At 45.1% G+C, this 18,902-nt stretch overlaps 1 protein-coding gene across 1 annotated transcript; it reads right to left on the reverse strand.

Moving 5' to 3' along the window:
• Positions 1–565: 565 nt before the first annotated feature.
• On the reverse strand, positions 566–14,619 carry LOC147748083 (heme oxygenase 1-like). The gene is made up of 5 exons (XM_086958518.1): positions 14,154–14,619; positions 10,159–10,279; positions 5,466–5,957; positions 3,970–4,078; positions 566–1,110 (listed from the first exon to the last, which is right to left on the reverse strand). The coding sequence occupies exons 1-5, from the start codon at positions 14,183–14,185 to the stop codon at positions 971–973; spliced, it is 894 nt and encodes a 297-aa protein (XP_086814644.1). The 5' UTR covers positions 14,186–14,619; the 3' UTR covers positions 566–970.
• Between the last annotated feature and the right edge of the window lie 4,283 nt (positions 14,620–18,902).

Below are 18,902 nucleotides of genomic sequence, written 5' to 3' on the forward strand. Positions count from 1 at the left end.
CATGGTCTTTGCACACACCCATAAGGATATGTGGGAGGAGCCTATGGATCAACACATGGAATTTTTATAATACTATTAGTCTCCCATGGCCAGACTGGTAATAACATGGGCTGAGAAACCTCACCTCCCACTGAGGTACATTTTACAAGTAATCTTGTAAACCCACTGGGACTTCAAGTGCTTTAGAACACTTAATAAACCATCAATCATTTTAGTATTACAAGTTTCTGGTGAGGGTGTAAACGATCTTGCCTGAAGGTACACAATTAATGGTACCTCACAGTTAACGACCACAAATGGACATGTGGATATACTCTAAGCCACCCCCCCCCCCCCACCCACTATCATCCAGAGAGCTCTTGGGTGATTTATCAAGGTGTCTGCAGGATAAAGAGTATGCTGACAAGTACAAAGAAGCAACGGTTTTGACATATTTAGAAGCCTCAAATGTTTGTGTACAGGAATAAAAGTAAAGGAAGTTTATTGGGCAACAAAGTTCGATATTTGTAAGTGTGAGTAAACCAGTACAATTCACAGACAGACTAAAAGAAGTACAGGGATTGGGTTTATTTAAAAAAGTTGTCATCTTTTATTTAAAATTTTTATGAAACAGTAAAAAAATCACCCAGGTCAGAGACCGTATACAGGTTACAAATACGCAATTTGGTTAGAAAGACAAAAAAAATCAAACACTGGATATTAAATAGCAAGATATATATATATTTATGTATGTACAATACCATGGAGTATCCTGCTGGAATGATCAAAATGTTCAGTCCATGTGCATTGGGGGATCTATTGTTCAAATCCCAGGGCTGCTGATCCCTCCAGGGCCCTGGCTTTGTAACAGTCACGTGGTCTTGGTGCTCAACCTGAGCAAGAGTGTCTCTCCCTTTCAAACCCTCTAGCCTAAGAAAGATCTGCCCAAACTGGCCCTGCACCTCCAGGTCAGGCAGGTGGATCAGCAGGCTCAGATTGCATACATGCAGACAGCTGCTACCACAAGCAAAATGGCAGCCAAAACACCCCAGTGCAGCGGAGAAGTGTCAGAGGTGGACTCATGAGACGACATCCCAATCTTCTCATTCCTGTAAGCTGCTGGTCTAGCCCCTAAAGCAAATAAAGGCAAAAAGGTGATTAGTTAATAGATTTTTGGGGTGAGCTCAGAATCACATTTTACATTTTCATTGGTTTATTAAGTATACATAACATTGGTTTTTACAGGATTAATTACGATGGTTTACACTTGTGGAAGGCAGTGGATCTAGGTGAATTAAAATATATGTTGACTGGTATTTTGGGGAAGGCAATAGGTTGACAATGCCAACTGACTGGTTACTTCGCTGCTCTTAAAATACATTTTCTTGCCAGGGTAATGCACTGTACAGGATTTCACAATCAATTGTTTGGATCTAGGTGGTGATTATGGGCGGGGTGACTGTTATGATCAGGAGTTATGGTTGCTTAATTGGTTTGATCTCCCAGATCAGTTTTTAATCCAAGACTGTCACAAAGGAGGCTAACAGGCAGTCAGTTCTTAGAACGATCTCTTCCCATTCCTCTGCAAGGTGCAAAAGCGACTCCGAAGAGCAACCTCTCAATTTCCTATGGTTCCATCAAGCGAGTTGCTAGAGTTTTAGGCTAGATCGTTCTCTCCTCAAGGCTCCTGCCAAAATTCCCTCTATCTAGCCCCCTCATTTTTTCTGGTCACTCTTATCTATTTTTCTGGCTCCTCTCTTCGCTTTCAGACAGTCTTCGGAGTAAAAGTACTACACAAATAATCCAGTGTACGAATTAGTCCCTTACTGAGCACCAACGCTCCGTCCTCTAGAAATTCTGTAATTCACTTGAATGATAGTCATAAGCATGGTCTTCCCACAGACAATTTTTATTGCAGGTTGTTTCATTATGAAATGGGACTTTTTTTTCCATGTTTTAAATCACGCATGATGTTTGGGTTTTTGCCGGAAAGTGTCAGTGATGCAACGGAACCCCCCATAAGACACCTGGCAAACAAATGCTCTATAATATCGGCAAAAAGGGACAGTCGAAAGGGCCAGTCCGCAGTCTTTCTGAACTGTGCGCCAGCTGAGAGAACAATGTTCTCCTCTCTACATCAGGAGGGCAGGGGCGCAGGAAGGCCAAACCATGGCAGATTTTTAGGATAGCAGATAAGATATATTTATAAACAATACATTTATTAACCCCTTCCGTGCGGGGCGTATTTTCCGCCTGTGCTGACTCCGCCTTGCGCGGGCGGAGTCATGACGGAACGGTTCCGTCATCAGCACAGCTCAACCGATGCTGATGACGGAACCGTTCTGTCATCAGCATGGAAGGGGTTAAACGGTACAAATTTACATTGACCATGTTTAGTATGATAATCTGGCACAGAACTTTTTTTTTTAAAAACAGATTTTTTATTAACATTTCTTCAGTCATTTTACAAACATACAATGCAGTTGGACCATCATTGCAATGGATCCATTTTCAGAATGCAAACCAACATTATTCTATGCCCCAAATCCCCATCTATTTCCCCCTCCCGCCTCCCCCTCTACCCCCGTCCCCCCTTGTCAGTGTGCCTTCCTCTATCCCTCCTATGGAATGGCATAAAACCCCTTGTGCTCCAGTACCCATCTCCTTCCCGAGGTTATATACAGCTTCATCCAATCAGGAGTCCGGTGACCCCCAAGTAAGTGTTCAGACGCGCCCCATGTCTCCACATCAGGTTAGCCTCCCCCTTCGGCCTAATATGCAGGAACCATCCCACACAGTGAGGTTCTAGGTTCTAGTTGGCCCCATCACCCGTGTGTTCCCCGGCGTTCCCCACCCCAATCTCTGGTGCCTGACTCGCTGGTGCATCCGCCCCATCCCCCTCATCCGCCTCTGCTGTTGACTGAAGTTCTACTACCAGCGTGCCCCTCGCCCTGGCCGCATCCAGCGTCTTGTCATTGGAGGTGCGTCTGGCTAATTGTAGTCTAAGTGTCCCTTCGCTGCTCGCCCACTATTTGAAGCTCCCTCGCCATCTCAGAAAGCTGGGTCCCCCTCTGGACTTCCAGTGCATGGTGAGCTCCCTTTTTGCCATAATCAGCCCCAGGTCGAAAAATATACTTGTGATTTTTGTGGCAGGTGTGTGTGGGAACCAAAGTAAAAGGCAAGTCCCCATTCCTATTTCAATCTGGCGCTCCGTTACCCTGTTCAGACATGCCACGGCATCGGACCAATATGTACCCAGCCCCGCGCAAGACCAAAACATATGACCAAAAGGAGTTCCCCCTAAAACTTGTTGGATTTTGACCGGCGTCAGATAAGCCCTGTATAGCATAAAATATTGAACCAATTGAAACCGGACATTGCGTGTGCCCTTCCAGGCCCTCCGCACTAGCTGCGGCCAGGTCGTCTCAGGTATCGACTGGCTGAGGTCCTCTTCCCAGAGCCCCTTCAACCTATCCAGGGGCGGTAGTCCCTCCAGTGCCAATCTCCTGTATAAACAGGTGATAGCCTTGAAGGTGCCAGCAGACATCGTGACGTATTGACAGCCCATCGATGTGGGGGGGGGGTTCCACCAGGCCCAGATAATCTGGCACAGATATGGCACTCCTGAGCATGTGCTCCAAAAAATGCACATACTTGCTTATCTGAAAAGCTAACTCTGCCAGCTTGTATGTGTCTTTCAACACCACTAGTAGGTCAAGTTCAAAAATACCTACTAAGCAGCTGCTTTTCTGTCTACCAACCCAACCTTTAAAACATTACTGCCTCTTGGCAGGTTTTTCAGTGTGTGCTCGGTTGCCAGCCAGCGGGTTCACGTAGTCTGTATATGTCCAAGGAGCTCTATTGTGGTTGATGGGCGTCCTCCCTTCAGCTGCATGGAAGGCGCAAATTGAGACATTCAGCTACATGTATAAGGAGCTATGTTTGTATATGTCTACCCGTTGTTCTTGGGGTCTGCTACAAGGGCCTTACCGTTAGAGATGCCCGAGGGTATTCTTTTGTGCAGTTCAGGCTCTTCCTGGATGGGATGGCCATTTTTCTTTGCTGAATTAGAAACCATCTCCTGGAGCTCTTCAAAGACCTGGAAGCGAGGAGTAAAACGAAGGGGTGAAACTGGGGGCCAGAGACGGTGGAGGGTCCACTACACCAAACTTATCCCTTAGTAACAATGTCAATGCAAGATCAGAAGAGGATAGCATGATTAGGGGCAGGGAAAGTCTACAAAGCTCTAAATGTTACCAATTAATGTGAGGTCATCAGACTGAAGTGTGAAGTCAGTGAGGAGGGCTCAGAGCAGCACCACGAGAGATCAGGTAGGTGATAGTTCGCGTGACTGCCTGAGAGTGTTGTACTGAGAGAGCTCAGACAGGTGTCAGTGAGGGTGGGGCCCCTGACGCTGTAGAGCCATGGTTGATGTCAGAGAGAAGGGAACATAAGACTCTAGTACACGGCTGAGCTCAGCTTGGTGTCTAGGTAATGGTCCATGAGGCTCTGGGACAGCGAGAGATCGCTAGCTGTTAGTGATTGTGAGCCTGAGAACAAGCCCCTTGGACTGCAGCACTGAGGGAGCTCAGACAGGTGTCAGCGAGACAGCGAGACATGGCCCCTAGGGCTGTTGTACTTGAACAGCTCAATTTGGTGACAGATTAGTGGGGCCTGGGAGGTTACAGTGACTGGAGAGATCAGCTTGGTGTCAGTGAGGGTGGGTCTTTGAGACCGTTTGTATTGATATCGGTGGGTGGAGGGCCCTCTAAGCTGTAGTAATGGAGCCCTCGCTTGGTGATTGCGAGTATGAGGCCTAGGATGATGTGGTGCGGTGCGGAGCGAGCTCAGGTTTGTGTCAGTAAGTGTGGAGCTCTCAGGCTCTTAGACTTGGGGAAGCTCTGCTCGGTATCGGTGGGTTAGGAACCCTTGAATTTCAAGGACCAGGAACGCTCAGCTAGGTGTTGGGGAGTGTGAGCTCCTGAGAGGGTAGTAATAAGAGAACTAACCGGTGTCAGCAAGGGTAGGACTTGTGAGATTGCGGTAATGGGGGAGCTCAGCTTTGTATCAGGGAGTTGGGATCCGTGAACCTGTAGTACTGGTAGAGCTAAAGATTTTGTCAGCAAGTGTTGGGCCTGTGTGGATGTAGTACTGGGATAACTCAGCTTGGTGTCAGTGAGTATGTGGATCTATGAAGCAGTAATATGATACAACTGAGCTTGGTATCTTTGAGTGTTGCAGCCCAAGGCTCTAGTACTCGGCTGTGTCAGTGAGTAGGAATACATGTGATTGAATGGCAAGAGTGTTGGGAGACCCAGCTTAATGGAAGTCAATCCGGCCAAGGAGGCAACAACGTTGGGAGAGCTCAGCTTGGTGTCAGTGAGTGCTGGACCAATGAAGCTGCAGTAATGGATCAGCCACACTAGTCAGTGATGGCGGCCCATGTTCCCACCCCTACCACAGTATTCACAATACTTATCACTCACCCCCACGTTAAGCAGGAACGCCGTCTTGGCTTCCTCTAGCACCTTTCCCTTGGTGCTGTCGTCCATTTCAATGGCATCCATACGAGCACGATACAGTTGCTTGAACTTTGTGGCATTCGAAACCCCATCAAATGTGAAGAAGGCCAATCCCTCACCAGATGTAGGCAGCTGCAGGGCTTTCTGAGCAATCTTTTTGAGCACCTGCCCCCCAGACAAGTCCCCCAGGTAGCGGGTGTAGGCATGGGCTACCAGAAGATCAGGCTCACGCTGGCCTACTTGATGGAGTCTGTCCACATACTTCCTGGTGGCCTTGGGGCAGGGGATCTCTTGCCTCCACTTTGGCCCATAGAAGTATTCCAGGTCACGTTCCAGTGCTGTTTTGCGGTGCAATTCGACAGGGAAGTAGACAGGAGCATAGCCCAGGTGAGTCTTGTTACGCTCAATCTCCTCCTCCAAAGCATCGTAGACGAAATACAAGGACGACATCACAAGCTGCAGTGGAGATGAAAGATAATTGATAAACTATAAGACACAAAAAAGAGCAGCATTTCCTATGTATGGGCAACAGTAGAAAGTGAGCTCACGAGATGAAGGTCAAGCAATCAGATACAAAGAGAAGCAGCAGACTTTGCACAACTGCATCACAAGTACAATTGAGAACATTAATTGACACTACCAGAGTGTCAAAAAGCTGTAGGGAGTGCTAAAAGGGTTTGTTTGGACGACAAATAGCTAGTAATGTTTGACATTTTAAAATATTGTATTACAGCAAATGCTTTTGTGAATTGTGACAAAGCTATTTTCCCAGGTGGCAATATTATCATGTATGTATATCAATATAAAGGATGTGTTGCATAAGACTGCGAGGGTTCCAAGCTGTAGGAGCCACATGTCCTTCATACCTCACTAATATATTAGAAGGATTACAATTTATGAACTGCAAGCAACAACAGGTGCCTTAACCCCATAAGATATTTTAAAATATAGCCATTGCAACCAATTAAATAGAACAGATTTACTGCCAGGTTTTACCTTGTTGCCAGTTTCCTTGTGGCAGGGTTTTTTTTTAAAAAAAAGGTACAAGTTGAGGCCCAGATTTTGCGTCGGGGTGCGTCAATATTTTGGCACATCCCCAATGCAAAATTTAATTTGTTAAATATTGTAATGCACTCAAATGTACTCATGATAGACCTGCTAAACATATGTGAGGTATTAAGATCTAAAGTCACTTCCTGGGAGGTCATGGGTTGTAATGCCACATGCAGTCTCTTGCACTATGATGTCACTTCTTTGATGGCACACATGGTGATATAACTTCCTGTGATGTCACATGGTGATGTCCCACCCATTCTGCTTAACTTGGTGAGTCCCCTCACTTCCTTTTTTTAGGACTTGAGCCCTAGTATAGCATTTCTCTCCTAGCCTGTGGCTCCACTGCAATGAGAGACTATTCTACTGTCCACCATCACACAGTCAATTCTTAACTCATACACGCACTGTATATAAAAATGTATTTCCCCCCAGAAGACTTTTTTTTGTAATACTTTTATAAGCGCTGGAGTGCGAGCCTGATCTTCAGATGGCTGCCATATTGTGTTAACCTAAGCATATTGGCATAGCCTGACCCCAAGATAGCCAACTGAAGTCTTATGAGATCAAGCACAAAAGCTGTAGTTTTTTTACATTTAAAATGGCCATCCTTGAAGTCTGTCCATCTGTTTTTGAGTTTGTGTGGTGTTCAGGCATAGCGAATGACTGTATTTAGCCTAGTCACATCTAAGTGTGCATCAGAAATTGGACGTACAGAGAGGCAAATGAGCTCCCCATTTTTGTCTTTATTTTTAATAACGGGTATCCTGCACAGAAGCTCCCTGGAGACTTTGGAGTTTGTGCATAACCATAGACACCGAGTCAAATTGGATGGGGAAACTTTTGATTCTTGGCTTGTTAATTTGTGTGCCTACGGAATCATGTGCATTCGCAATACAGTGATTCTGTTGGGGAGTTAAACTAGTCACTCCATTAACATGTGTTGTAAATGCACATTCTTATGCACACTGTGTGTCAAGCGGAGCTTGTTATATTAGTGGAGGGTATGGTGAAGTGGATAGGTAGTGCTTTGAAGCTTGTGCCACTTTCTTCTTTTTGCTCAAGATGGGGCCAGCATGGATATTCTTTGCCAACTTCTTATTCTGTGTATCCTTTTTTTTCACTTTCACAACTGTGAGGTAAATATGTAAATCTCACTCATATCAAAATGGCAACAGCACTCCGTGTGTGTAGTACTCATCTCAACATTTGGCCCATACCAAAATGGCAGCCGCTGTCCCATGAGGAATGAGACAAAGGTAGGACTTTCTGCCCTGCAATAGTTCACCATAGTACTCCCAATGTGCGTTCTCTGAGAGCAGCAAAATAGCAGCAAGCCAACAAGTGGTATGTGAGACAATATTCATTCCTTATTTATAAGGACATACAAAATCACCTTCAAGATCTTGGCCTAAGCTTTAACTGAGTTATGGAGTCCTGTCTGACTGGAGAGTGATTGTGCAACAGATCCATGCATCTAACTACCAATGTCTCTCCGGGCAAAACAGGAGGGTGGAAAGTCCCTGAAGCTTAGCTCTGAAATATGCGTGCTAAATTATGATAAGCGTTTTGTACCCTATTTTTTTTTTGTTTGGTCAAATGTTTCACCTCATTACTAGCAGTCAAACATTGAACTATAGCATTCACCAACTAAAAGGTGACCAGCTAACAATTTCAGAGGATCCGCCACTATGTTGCAGTACGTGTGCCGCTTTTTTTTAAGTTATTTTTTATTTTTTAGCTAGAAACAAACTTAGTTTGTGTTGAAATCTGCAAATTGTGTAGAAGATAGTAGATTATGTGGCAAGCGAGGGAAATACATAACTATATGGAAAATGCAGAGGCAGCAGAATAACATATTTTAAGTGGTCCTGCTCATACTGTATGATTCATATTTCCGTAATGGTGGCTAGTGCCTACTTGGTTAAATGTGTCAATTCTACCTCTCTCTAGAACACTTCCCCCTGGCCCCCCCCCCCCTCTTTTTAGAGGACTTCTCCAAACCTATGCACCACACACATAATAACTCACAAAGGTGAATCACCACAAACACCCCCCTTTCAAACAGGCACTCCAAAATGCGCCTAGAACCTTCATGCAGACCGGAGCACGTCATGAGTATGAGGCTATATATAAATAATACAATACACATTTCTTGCTTGAAATCAAACCTCTCGCTTTGCCATTCTTTTAATGTTCTGCACTGTGTGCAGAGAATAATGACTAGTAGTGCCTACCAAAGAGAGAGGGCAAATATCAGAATTATGTCACCCTGGTATTTTATTGCCAATGACCTGCATATGGAAGTATACACAATCAGGCAGACGTGTATGGGGCCGAAAATGACCTTTTCATTGTGAAACAGTCATTGAAAAGTCAATTTGTTTACAATGTAATTGAGATTATTATTGCCAAAATATACCGGCTAAAGGCCGGTATATATTTTATCTGGTATATTTTACCATATTTATCTGGTTTTGTAATGGATTTGCTTATTTAGAATATTATTTTTTAATTGTTTACTATTAATTATAGTTAATTGCCATGTAGTACTCAAATGTTAAGCAATTAAATTGGGGTTGTGATTGTTGAATTTCAATTCATTTTTGTTATTCTTTTGTAAACACATTAGTGTCATTATTACCAACAATGCCATCAAGTCCAACTAAGCACCCCAACATCATTGTTAACGCTATAAACAACATATCTAACATGTTTGTTTTAGGATACAGGTAGTTCTACAAATACACTTCATGCATATTAACTACGAAACCAGTCCGGCCTCCACTGACTTCGCAAAGTGTAACTTGGGGCCATGCAAAACTTCAATTCCACTTATGTAGTTTGTGGTATTTCATTTCATAACATTTTTTGAAAACTTTGCAAAATCCCAATTTTGCAGAAAATGACTTGCTGGAAACATTTCCTCTTTAAAACAGTTCCCTTTCTGTTGTCTAGTGTGACTTTGAACATGAGGAACGCCCTCCCGTTCAGTTTTCACTTGCAGTATATTTAGCTAAACCCATCGATAACTTTGCGTAACTTTCCAAACATTTCACATAATTTAAAAATAATAGAACGATGCTCTTATGTACACCTCCAACAACTAGCTCCTACAACATTTTCTTTACATTCAATAGCATAAAATGTTGATAGAAATAGCGCCGTGGGTAGTAAAGACCTCCGAATGGCAATCTAAAGTTTTTGTTGGGTGGTTAATAGTGGGAAGCAGAGACTCTTCTGTGTCATCACTGCCTTTCAGTATAGCATGCATTATCTTTGCAGAATATTTGGTAGTACATTTTTAGATCTCTTTGGGTCTATACAGATAGCTTTAGACAATACATTCAGAGAAGGAAAAAAACATAGTCAAAAGAAACTATTGCCCTTACTTTTTTTTTAAATATACAGAAAGTATATAGTAGTGAAGTTATGATAGGATAAACAGCACTACGAGTACCAGATGCAAAGCTAAAGCATGACTTAGGTGAACTCCTGAAACTTGAAATATGAGAGCTGGTTTATATCCACAAACGACACCATAGACCCATTTAGTGCCTTCAGCTTAGATCTGGTTTGACACTCACTTCCTCCTGTAACGTACCTTAAATTCATCGAGCGAGACCTGTCCTTTCTGGAAGTTTCTCATGAACTCGGTGTCCTCTGCTTGCTGGTGCACTTCCTTCGTCGCCTCTTTCAGGGCTTCGGACAGGTCAGGTAGGGCACTGAGGGGAGAGAAGGGTTCACACTATGAGGGTGCATGTAATGTGTATTCTTTTTTCTTTTGTTGCAGAGTTTTATATAGCGCAAACTCGACCCGGAGGTATCGGAGCGCTTTACGTGAGTGAGCACCAGTTGCGTTGTTTTACACCGCTCCCTGGTGCATATGCATTGTCAGTGCACAGTGAACCTGAATGTGGTGTTGCAGTTTCTCCTAATGCACAAGCCACGTGAGGCTGTGTGTTCTATTACAAAGTCCCCGGTGCATGTATACACTGAGGTAGCGTGTGATGCTATACTGCTTCAGGTGCATGTACATACACTGCAAGTCTGTGTGGGATATGGCACTGCCCCCTGGTGAAACTATACTGCCAGCATGTTTGTGGTATTGCACTGCCTCTGGTGCATACACACTGAGGTCACTCCTCGGTTGCGTGGGCACTGTGAGGCTGCATGATGGTGATATTTCCCTGCCACTGGTGCACGTATGTTGTGAGACAACACTTGAAACTACACTGCCCTTTGGCCAATTTAGACATTTTTTGAAAGTGCGCATGATTTTTCACTGTTCTTTAGTGCGGTTTCCTGGGAGGCAGCTTGTGATACTACACTGTCCTTTCCTTTGCATGAATTGTGGGGCTCGGTCTGAAATTATACTCCCACCTGGAGCGTGTACACTGTGACGTAGCATGTAGTAGTACAATGTCCCTAATGGATGTACACTATGAGGCTCCTTGTGATACCCCCCCCCTCCCCGCGCATGCACATTCAACGTGATGGTTCAAGTACCACTCTGCAGTCAGGGCTTTAAGTGGGGGAGTCTGAGCCCCCCCATTTTTTTTGGGGGGGGGGGGGGATTCTAGGGGGCTCTATTATCGGGCCTCAAAGGTCAAAGGTAGGGTGACCAGACGTCACGGTTTTTGTTTGGTATGTTACTAGTGTGGGTAACATGTCTTGATAGTGAAATACTGCCAATTTCTTGTTTCACTATTGGAAGGCTATCTTGCCCATAGGATAACATGGGGAATGCTGTGTAACATGTTTACCTGCATATCTTCCCATAACGGCAAGATAGACATATGAAATCTGGTATCCCTGAACTCAGAATTTAATAACACATCCTTTAGTGAAGATGGTTTTTAAATTCTAAGTTTGGAAATAGCACTTTTAGAAAAAGGCTATTTCCCTGGTCAACCTTTCTGTGTGCCTCTGCCTGGTTGTCTATTGACTGTCTGGTTTGTGAGTGACAGGGGCTTATACTTAATAAATATACTTTTTTGCCTTTTTTATTATCATTTGCTGGATGCGACTCCATGATTTTCTTAAGCACACAATGCTAGTTATCTTCATTTAGACCACACCCCTACTTGGACAGGCCACACCCCTTTAAGAAACTTGCCATGCCCCTTTTAGAGCACCACCAGTTTTTTCCCCACTTAAAGCCCTCATTGTAGTGACCTATAGTGCATCTACATCTTAACGCTGCATGAGATATGACACTACCCCCAACATGCATTCACAGCACTCTACAACCGACCAGGAAGGATGTACTTAGGGCAAAAGCTATGTGTGCCCTACTGCGAGGTCAGGGCACCTACCAGGTAAGGGCGTCTCTACTGTACGATTATTGCAGGCAGCCGTTACAGAGTAATACCACAAACGGCCAGAAGAATGTGCCAGATTCAAGAAATGCCATGCAAAGCCTTGTTATTGTTACTAAGGCAGCACCGAAATGGCAAAATGTCATTTTCTCTTGGCCTTCTAATAAATCCTTGCACTAGAGCAGCCTTTTGGCATGTTTGGCAGAGGCTCGCCTTTCGCAGCAGATTATTCAAGACAAGAGACCCCCTTGCCACACTGGAGATCAAAAATTGCACACACAAAAATCGATGGCAGGCAGTCTCAGCCTGTACCCCTAAAACAATGAACCCTCATCTTCATTCATACATGTGCTATCACTCTTACTGTTTACAAAGGACCTCTAGACCCGTCTCCTCAAGAAACAACTTTTTATTATTAAAGAACCTAAAAACATTGTCACTCAGCCCGGTCTGATGCTAAATGAACACGCTTTTGTCAGTTTACTTGTGGCGCCACCACCGATGACCACAACAGGGCGCTAGAAGCCAGCAATTTACATCGTTTCGAGGGAAAATTGAGTGCCCCAAAGGCACAATATAATTTTACCTGAAACTCGGATATTCCTTGCACTGGATCAGACTAGAGCAAGCACTTCAAACAAGCATATGACAAGGAAACCCCTTCTTACAGTTTATTTGGGACATGTTAATGCCTGCTGCCAGCAGTCCGTGTGAAAGGCAGGTACGGGACCATTATTACAGCTGCCTTTTAAACGACAAAAAGGAGAACTGGCCTATCCTTTTTAGAATCTGTTTATCTAAAATGAACGTTGATCAGCAGAAAGGAGATATTGATGGCAAAGTGTTTAATTGTTTACAACACCATAGCTCACTATAAGAAAGCACAACTCTCTGCTTGTTAAGCCTCATTCTGAGCGAAAGTCTTCTGTTTAAAATCTGTTTCTATTATGAATTTGCAACAAATTGCTAACCGCTTTTCGGTGTGCTTAATTTTGCACCACAGATTCCGCTTTTATTCTTCATGTCTGCGAGCTTAGTAATTCTTCCCATGAAGGAGCAAGGCACCAAGGATGTAAGCTTTCAGTGAGAGTGTTAATGGTGTGGCCACGTATTATGAAGAATAAAATACATTATGCCACATGCTAAGGATATTGTAAGGCACCTGCTTGTTATATGACCTTATAAGGGAACTCTGCCTTTGGTCTCCTTCTACAAGATCACAGAATACCTAGGGATGATCCAATATCCTAATAATGTATTACAAGGGGTACTTACTTTATCTTTCATATCCAACGCCCTTTCATCAACCCAGAAGACTCGGAGCCTTGCAAACACACAAAACACCTTTGCTCTCAACACAAACGCTTTTGACAACATTAGAACAAACCCGTCTGCATTCCCACAGCACCTATTAACATGGCCCCTGGAATTATGCACTTCTGCGGCTGCAGCCGTTTCCCCCATTGTTATGGGTTCACCGCATTTGCCACATACGGCACCATCTGCTGCATAATCTGCAGATTTTAACAAAAAAATGCTTCTAGCTCAACCGGATCAAATGGTCATAAAAATATGGTGACACATGTTCCTGCGCATCGGAAGGCCTTTTGGAAATTGACTGGTCATCTTTACATTGGTTGTTCCTGCGTTTGGGTACCAGATGGGTACTAATAAGCTGAAATCTTTTCCCAGCCAGTGTTGTGTAAAATGACAAAATAATATAGTAATGATACCACACAATTTGCCGAATAAATTGCCTTTCTTTGCTGCATAACGTACCCAACCGTTCCACATAATTTGGTTCTCCTATGCTGCACAATTCGAGTAGTCCTGCCTATCATCGGTACTCGAAATGTGTGCAAGCTCCCCCTTTGTTAGGAGGGTGTGCGAGGTCCAGGGAGATGGAAAAAAAATCATAAACACATACCTTAGATTTTAACAGACACCAGCACATCAGAAATATATACTTCAAAAGAAAGAGTTATATTCACTTTATCAATGTTTGAATCCGTGATTATGATACTAAATGTTGTGTTTGCTCTTTGATGTCTTTTTTTTCTCCCTCTTCTATTTTATTGCACATCTTATTCGTGAACAATGATTTTCTTTTTTTGGGGCTGATTTGTGAAAGTTATTCAATTTTAACGTACTTTTTATTTTTTTTAAATAAAGAATCGTGATGATAAAAAAAAGAAAGCGTTAGAAAGAGAAGGAAGGGGAAGGGGGGCGGATTTAGAGTGAGGGCCGTCTCGGCTTTCGCTCATTGTTTGTCACTCACCTGTGAGAGCGGGGGCTCTGTGTGGCGGTCATGTCGACGACAGTCGTCTCTTTCTCTCCTGTGATCGCTGGGCAAACTCTGGGCGGTCGCGATAACCAATTCAGGGGCGCTCTGGTCGGATCTCTTCTCTCACCGGACTGTTCTGGTCACTGCTGGCCGCGCTACAGGCTTCCTTGTCCAGTGTTCACACGACAGTGCTTCCAGGTCACAGCAGACAGCTGGTCGCCGCTCTCACTGTAGGATGATTCTATCTCTCTCAGAGCTTCACCAGCAGCCTCTGTCTCTGCTCGCTCAGTCCTCTGCTGTGATTTTATACCTTCCCCGGCTGTCACGTGACGCTTGAACAAAAGTTGCTGATAGCTGCCTTTGAGCTTGAGATTGCTCCAGAGCCGAGTGTTCACAAGGGGGTGAGGGGAGAGGGGCAGACTGACACAGCACACAAACAGGAAGCACGCGCCGAATTCCCGGAAACGGGGCGAAAGAGGGGGCGGGGGGGGGGGGGGGGGGGTGGTAGGGCCTCAGGGTCAGGACAGAGAGCGAGTGAGTGTGACTGAGACCCGAGTCCGAACTCAGGGAGAATAAGAGAGCCATGAAAAAGAGAAGGGAACGAACCGCTGAAGAATTAGAGAGAAAGGAAAGGGGACGCCAGGAAGCACGAGACAGATCTGAATGAGAAGCAGAATGAGCCAAACCTGGAAAGAGAACGATGACGCGCTGAGGGGGAAAGAAACAAACATTAAGAGAAAGTGAGACAGGTGTGAGTGAGTTACACCAGAGATTTCACGAGGCAGACCTCGAAGAGAAGAGTCTGATCTGAGGCAGAACGAGATAGCGATGAGAAAGGACACAGGTCACAGAAATGAGAGAGAATGACAAAGGCCCGAGAGAGATGACAGATCTCAGAGAAAATGAGACAGATCTGGGAGAGAGAGCTTTCAGGACTAGGGGAGAATGAGGCAGACCTAAGAGAGAAGAGAAGGATCAGAGGGAGAATCAGACAGACCTGAAACAAAGGTCACAGATTGGAGTGTGAATAAGACATATCCTACAAAAGGAGAGGGTGTGAGAGAGAACAAGAAGACTTCTAATGGGAAAATCAGACTGCAGACCCAAGGGGACTAAGAGAGACGAAGACAGAAGGGGGCCAGGGGCCTAACATAGGCCTCTGCAGCTCAGGGGACCCCATTCAGCCCACAACCAATGACAATTTGTCACATATGAGAGACTCCTCTGCCCCTCTTCACACTCTTCATGGGGGCCCCACCATTTGTGGTACGCCATTGAAGGCAACAGATTAGAGGAAGAATAAAACTGACCTGAACAAAGGAATATAGACCGCAGAAAGAATGAGACAACAAACCTCAAGTAGAATGAAAGGCTGGAGAGAGAGAGAAGCAGCCAAACAGGGGGGAGGAGGTAAATATAAGGGAATGAAGGAGGTAAAGCTAAGGAGAGAAGAGACAAACCGAGAGCGAATGAGAAATATGTGAGAGAATGAGACAGACCTTGAAGAGATGGGACATGAGAAAGTATCTGAGAGCGAGATAAATACACTTCTGAAGCCGAATTAGACTGGCCTGGACGGTACGGAAAATGTAAAAGAAAGTGCTGTCATTGTTCACAACAAGTAATCCAATTCTTGTTCAAGCTTACATGTGCAGACCGGTATCAGCAGCAGAACATATGGAAACGAAACTATTCCTTTTTGGAAGCAGTGCCCCCTTGCTGCCCTACTGTGTCTCCCCTGAAAGGGAGCTTCCTCTGTGGTTAAACTAAAACTATATCACATAATGGTTAGCATTCCAGCTTCTCCTGAAGTCATCAAACTCTTGAACAAAACTGTTTTATCCTTTCAATGAACGTGGTGAGTCTCTAATTAATTTAGTATGTTCTTTATTGCTTATAATTGGATCACTATATATTAAATCGATCTCATCAATAACAGGTAGATCAATCCCAATGCATTTCGTGCCACATAGAGCCCTTCATCAAGGATGAATTTAAAATAAATAAAATAACCTTTCAGCTGTCTTCAGTACAAACAAAAAGGTCGCAACAAAGCAAACATTGTCAAGGTGTAATGATATGCAAAGCAACAACTTGTCTCATAAAATATTACATGTCCATACAGCTTCTGATACATTGCATGTTATAGATTGATTTAAAGGAAAACCTAGCCTTTATTCCACATCTAACATGGAACGGTCTTATTTCTATGAAGAGTGAAAACCACAAACATCTAAAATTAAAAAAAATGACGTCTCCTGTGTACTAAGCATTCCCTGTACATTATCAAGTCAAATTATATAAACCACAATAAATTTGTCAATGCCACGATTAAATGCGCTAAAAACCATCTGAAACAGAAAGTCAAGTGGTTTGCATACCAAAGAATGTAACTGTGGTGTATTCATTTTCGTATAGAACTGCAGCGTGCTTTAGTTTACCAATAGGTGTTTACATGTAACTCATTCATAATACAGGAAATCCTGGATAGACTTAATCTCACAAAAAAAAAGTATTTTCACATATAAGAATTAGAGTTCTGATTCAATCCACAAGCATTTGCAATGCAATAGGTCTCGTATTAGGAAAGTGTGAGCTATTGGTATTGTAAATAACACATTTTTTTTAATGTGTTGGCTTTGAAAATATATAAATTAATAGCATTGTTATTCACAAAGCCAATAGCTTACACTTTCCTAATGCGAGTCTTATTGGTTATGGCAATGCTTATTGGTACCAAGCAAGGACAGTGCTGTTGTGGTGCAGAGTGATGATGTGGTTGGGCTGAGTGATGTGGTGGTGTATTCGAGTGATGTGGTGGTGTCCCAGAGCGATGTGGTGGTGTTCCAGAGTGATGTGGTGGTGCCCCTGAGTGATGTGGTGGTGCCCCTGAGTGATGTGGTGGTGTCCCTGAGTGATGTGGTGGTGTCCCTGAGTGATGTGGTGGTGTCCCAGAGTGATGTGGTGGTGTCCCAGAGCGATGTGGTGGTGTCCCTGAGTGATGTGGTGTCCCAGAGTGATGTGGTGGTGTCCCTGAGTGATGTGGTGGTGTCCCAGAGTGATGTGGTGGTGTCCCAGAGTGATGTGGTGGTGTTCCTTAGTGATGTGGTGGTGTCCCAGAGTGATGTGGTGGTGTCCCTGAGTGGTGTGGTGGTGTCCCTGAGTGATGTGGTGGTGTCCCTGAGTGATGTGGTGGTGTCCCAGAGTGATGTGGTGGTGTCCCTGAGTGATGTGGTGATGTCCCAGAGTGATGTGGTGATGTCCCAGAGTGACGTGGTGGTGTCCCAGAGTGACGTGGTGGTGTCCCAGAGTGATGTGGTGGTGTCCCAGAGTGATGTGGTGGTGTTCCTGAGTGATGTGGTGGTGTCCCAGAGTGATGTGGTGGTGCTCCTGAGTGATGTGGTGGTGTCCCAGAGTGGTGAGGTGGTGTCCCAGAGTGATGTGGTGGTGTCCCCGAGTGATGTGGTGGTGTCCCCGAGTGATGTGGTGGTGTCCCTGAGTGATGTGGTGGTGTCCCTGAGTGATGTGGTGGTGTTCCTGAGTGAAGTGGTGGTGTTCCTGAGTGATGTGGTTGTGTCCCTGAGTGATGTGGTGGTGTTCCTGAGTGATGTGGTGTTCTCCCTAAGTGATGTGGTGGTGTTCCTGAGTGATGTGGTGTCCCTGAGTGATGTGGTGGTGCCCCTGAATGATGTGGTGGTGCCCCTGAATGATGTGGTGGTGTCCCTGAATGATGTGGTGGTGCCCCTGAGTGATGTGGTGGTGTCCCTGAGTGATGTGGTGGTGTCCCTGAATGATGTGGTGGTGTCCCTGGGTGATGTGGTGGTGCCCCTGAGTGATGTGGTGGTGTCCCTGAGTGATGTGGTGGTGTCCTGAGTGATGTGGTGTCCCTGAGTGATGTGGTGGTGTCCCTGAGTGATGTGGTGTCCCTGAGTGATGTGGTGTTCCTGAATGATGTGATGGTGTCCCTGAGTGATGTGATGGTGTCCCTGAGTGATGTGGTGGTGTCCCTGAGTGATCTGGTGGTGTCCCTGAGTGATGTGGTGGTGTCTGAGTGATGTGGTGGTGTCCCCGAGTAATGTGGTGGTGCCCCTGAGTGATGTGGTGGTGTTCCTAAGTGATGTGGTGGTGCCCCTGAGTGATGTGTTGGTGCCCCTGAGTGATGTGGTGGTGTCCCTGAGTGATGTGGTGCAGCAGCACAGAGACTGAAGCTAAGAACACGCAGGGTTGAGTGCTACAAAGCGCGTTCAGTTTCAAAGCACAGAATGATGGAGCCGGGAAAAAGCAAGGAGAAACAGGAAAACACAGGGAGAGTGTATAATCATAGTGGCAGCAAGGGCTGGGGCCTGGCAGCAATCAAGTACGGGGTCGATAAGGCACTGAATGGGAGAACACGGAAAACACCCAGGGCCAATGAAGGAAGATGCAAGCACACAAGCAAAACAAGCTCTCGGCATTGCTGTGGCGGGTGGGGGGGGGGGAGCGAGAGCGCATTCCTTTGAAGTCTGATGCGGGGGAGCGGCAGCCTTTGAAGTCTGATGCAAGGCACAGAGAAATGGTGGTGTGTGACGTGGCTGGTTTGTGCACGCGCGTAGATCACATAAACTGTGTCTAATCCGCCGTTTTGGTAGACTGTTCTTTTCCCCTCAGGGCCGGACTCAGAACGAAAACCGGCCCAGGCAAAGTGCTCGGCCGGCCCCCGGTGCGGTTGTGGGTGCCGCCGAGCTCTTTGCCCGGCCGGTTTTC

This window comes from Lissotriton vulgaris, chromosome 1_1 (genome assembly GCF_964263255.1).
Source record: "Lissotriton vulgaris chromosome 1_1, aLisVul1.2, whole genome shotgun sequence".
Lineage (NCBI taxonomy): Eukaryota > Metazoa > Chordata > Amphibia > Caudata > Salamandridae > Lissotriton > Lissotriton vulgaris.

Coding starts and splice junctions, on each gene's coding strand:
- LOC147748083 (XM_086958518.1), bottom strand. CDS start 14,185: ATGACCGCCACACAGAGCCCCCGCTCTCACAG. Junction 10,280..14,153: donor CAGAGCCCCCGCTCTCACAG/GTGAGTGACAAA, acceptor CTCTCCCCTCAG/TGCCCTACCTGACCTGTCCG. Junction 5,958..10,158: donor TCTCGCTCGATGAATTTAAG/GTACGTTACAGG, acceptor TCTCCACTGCAG/CTTGTGATGTCGTCCTTGTA.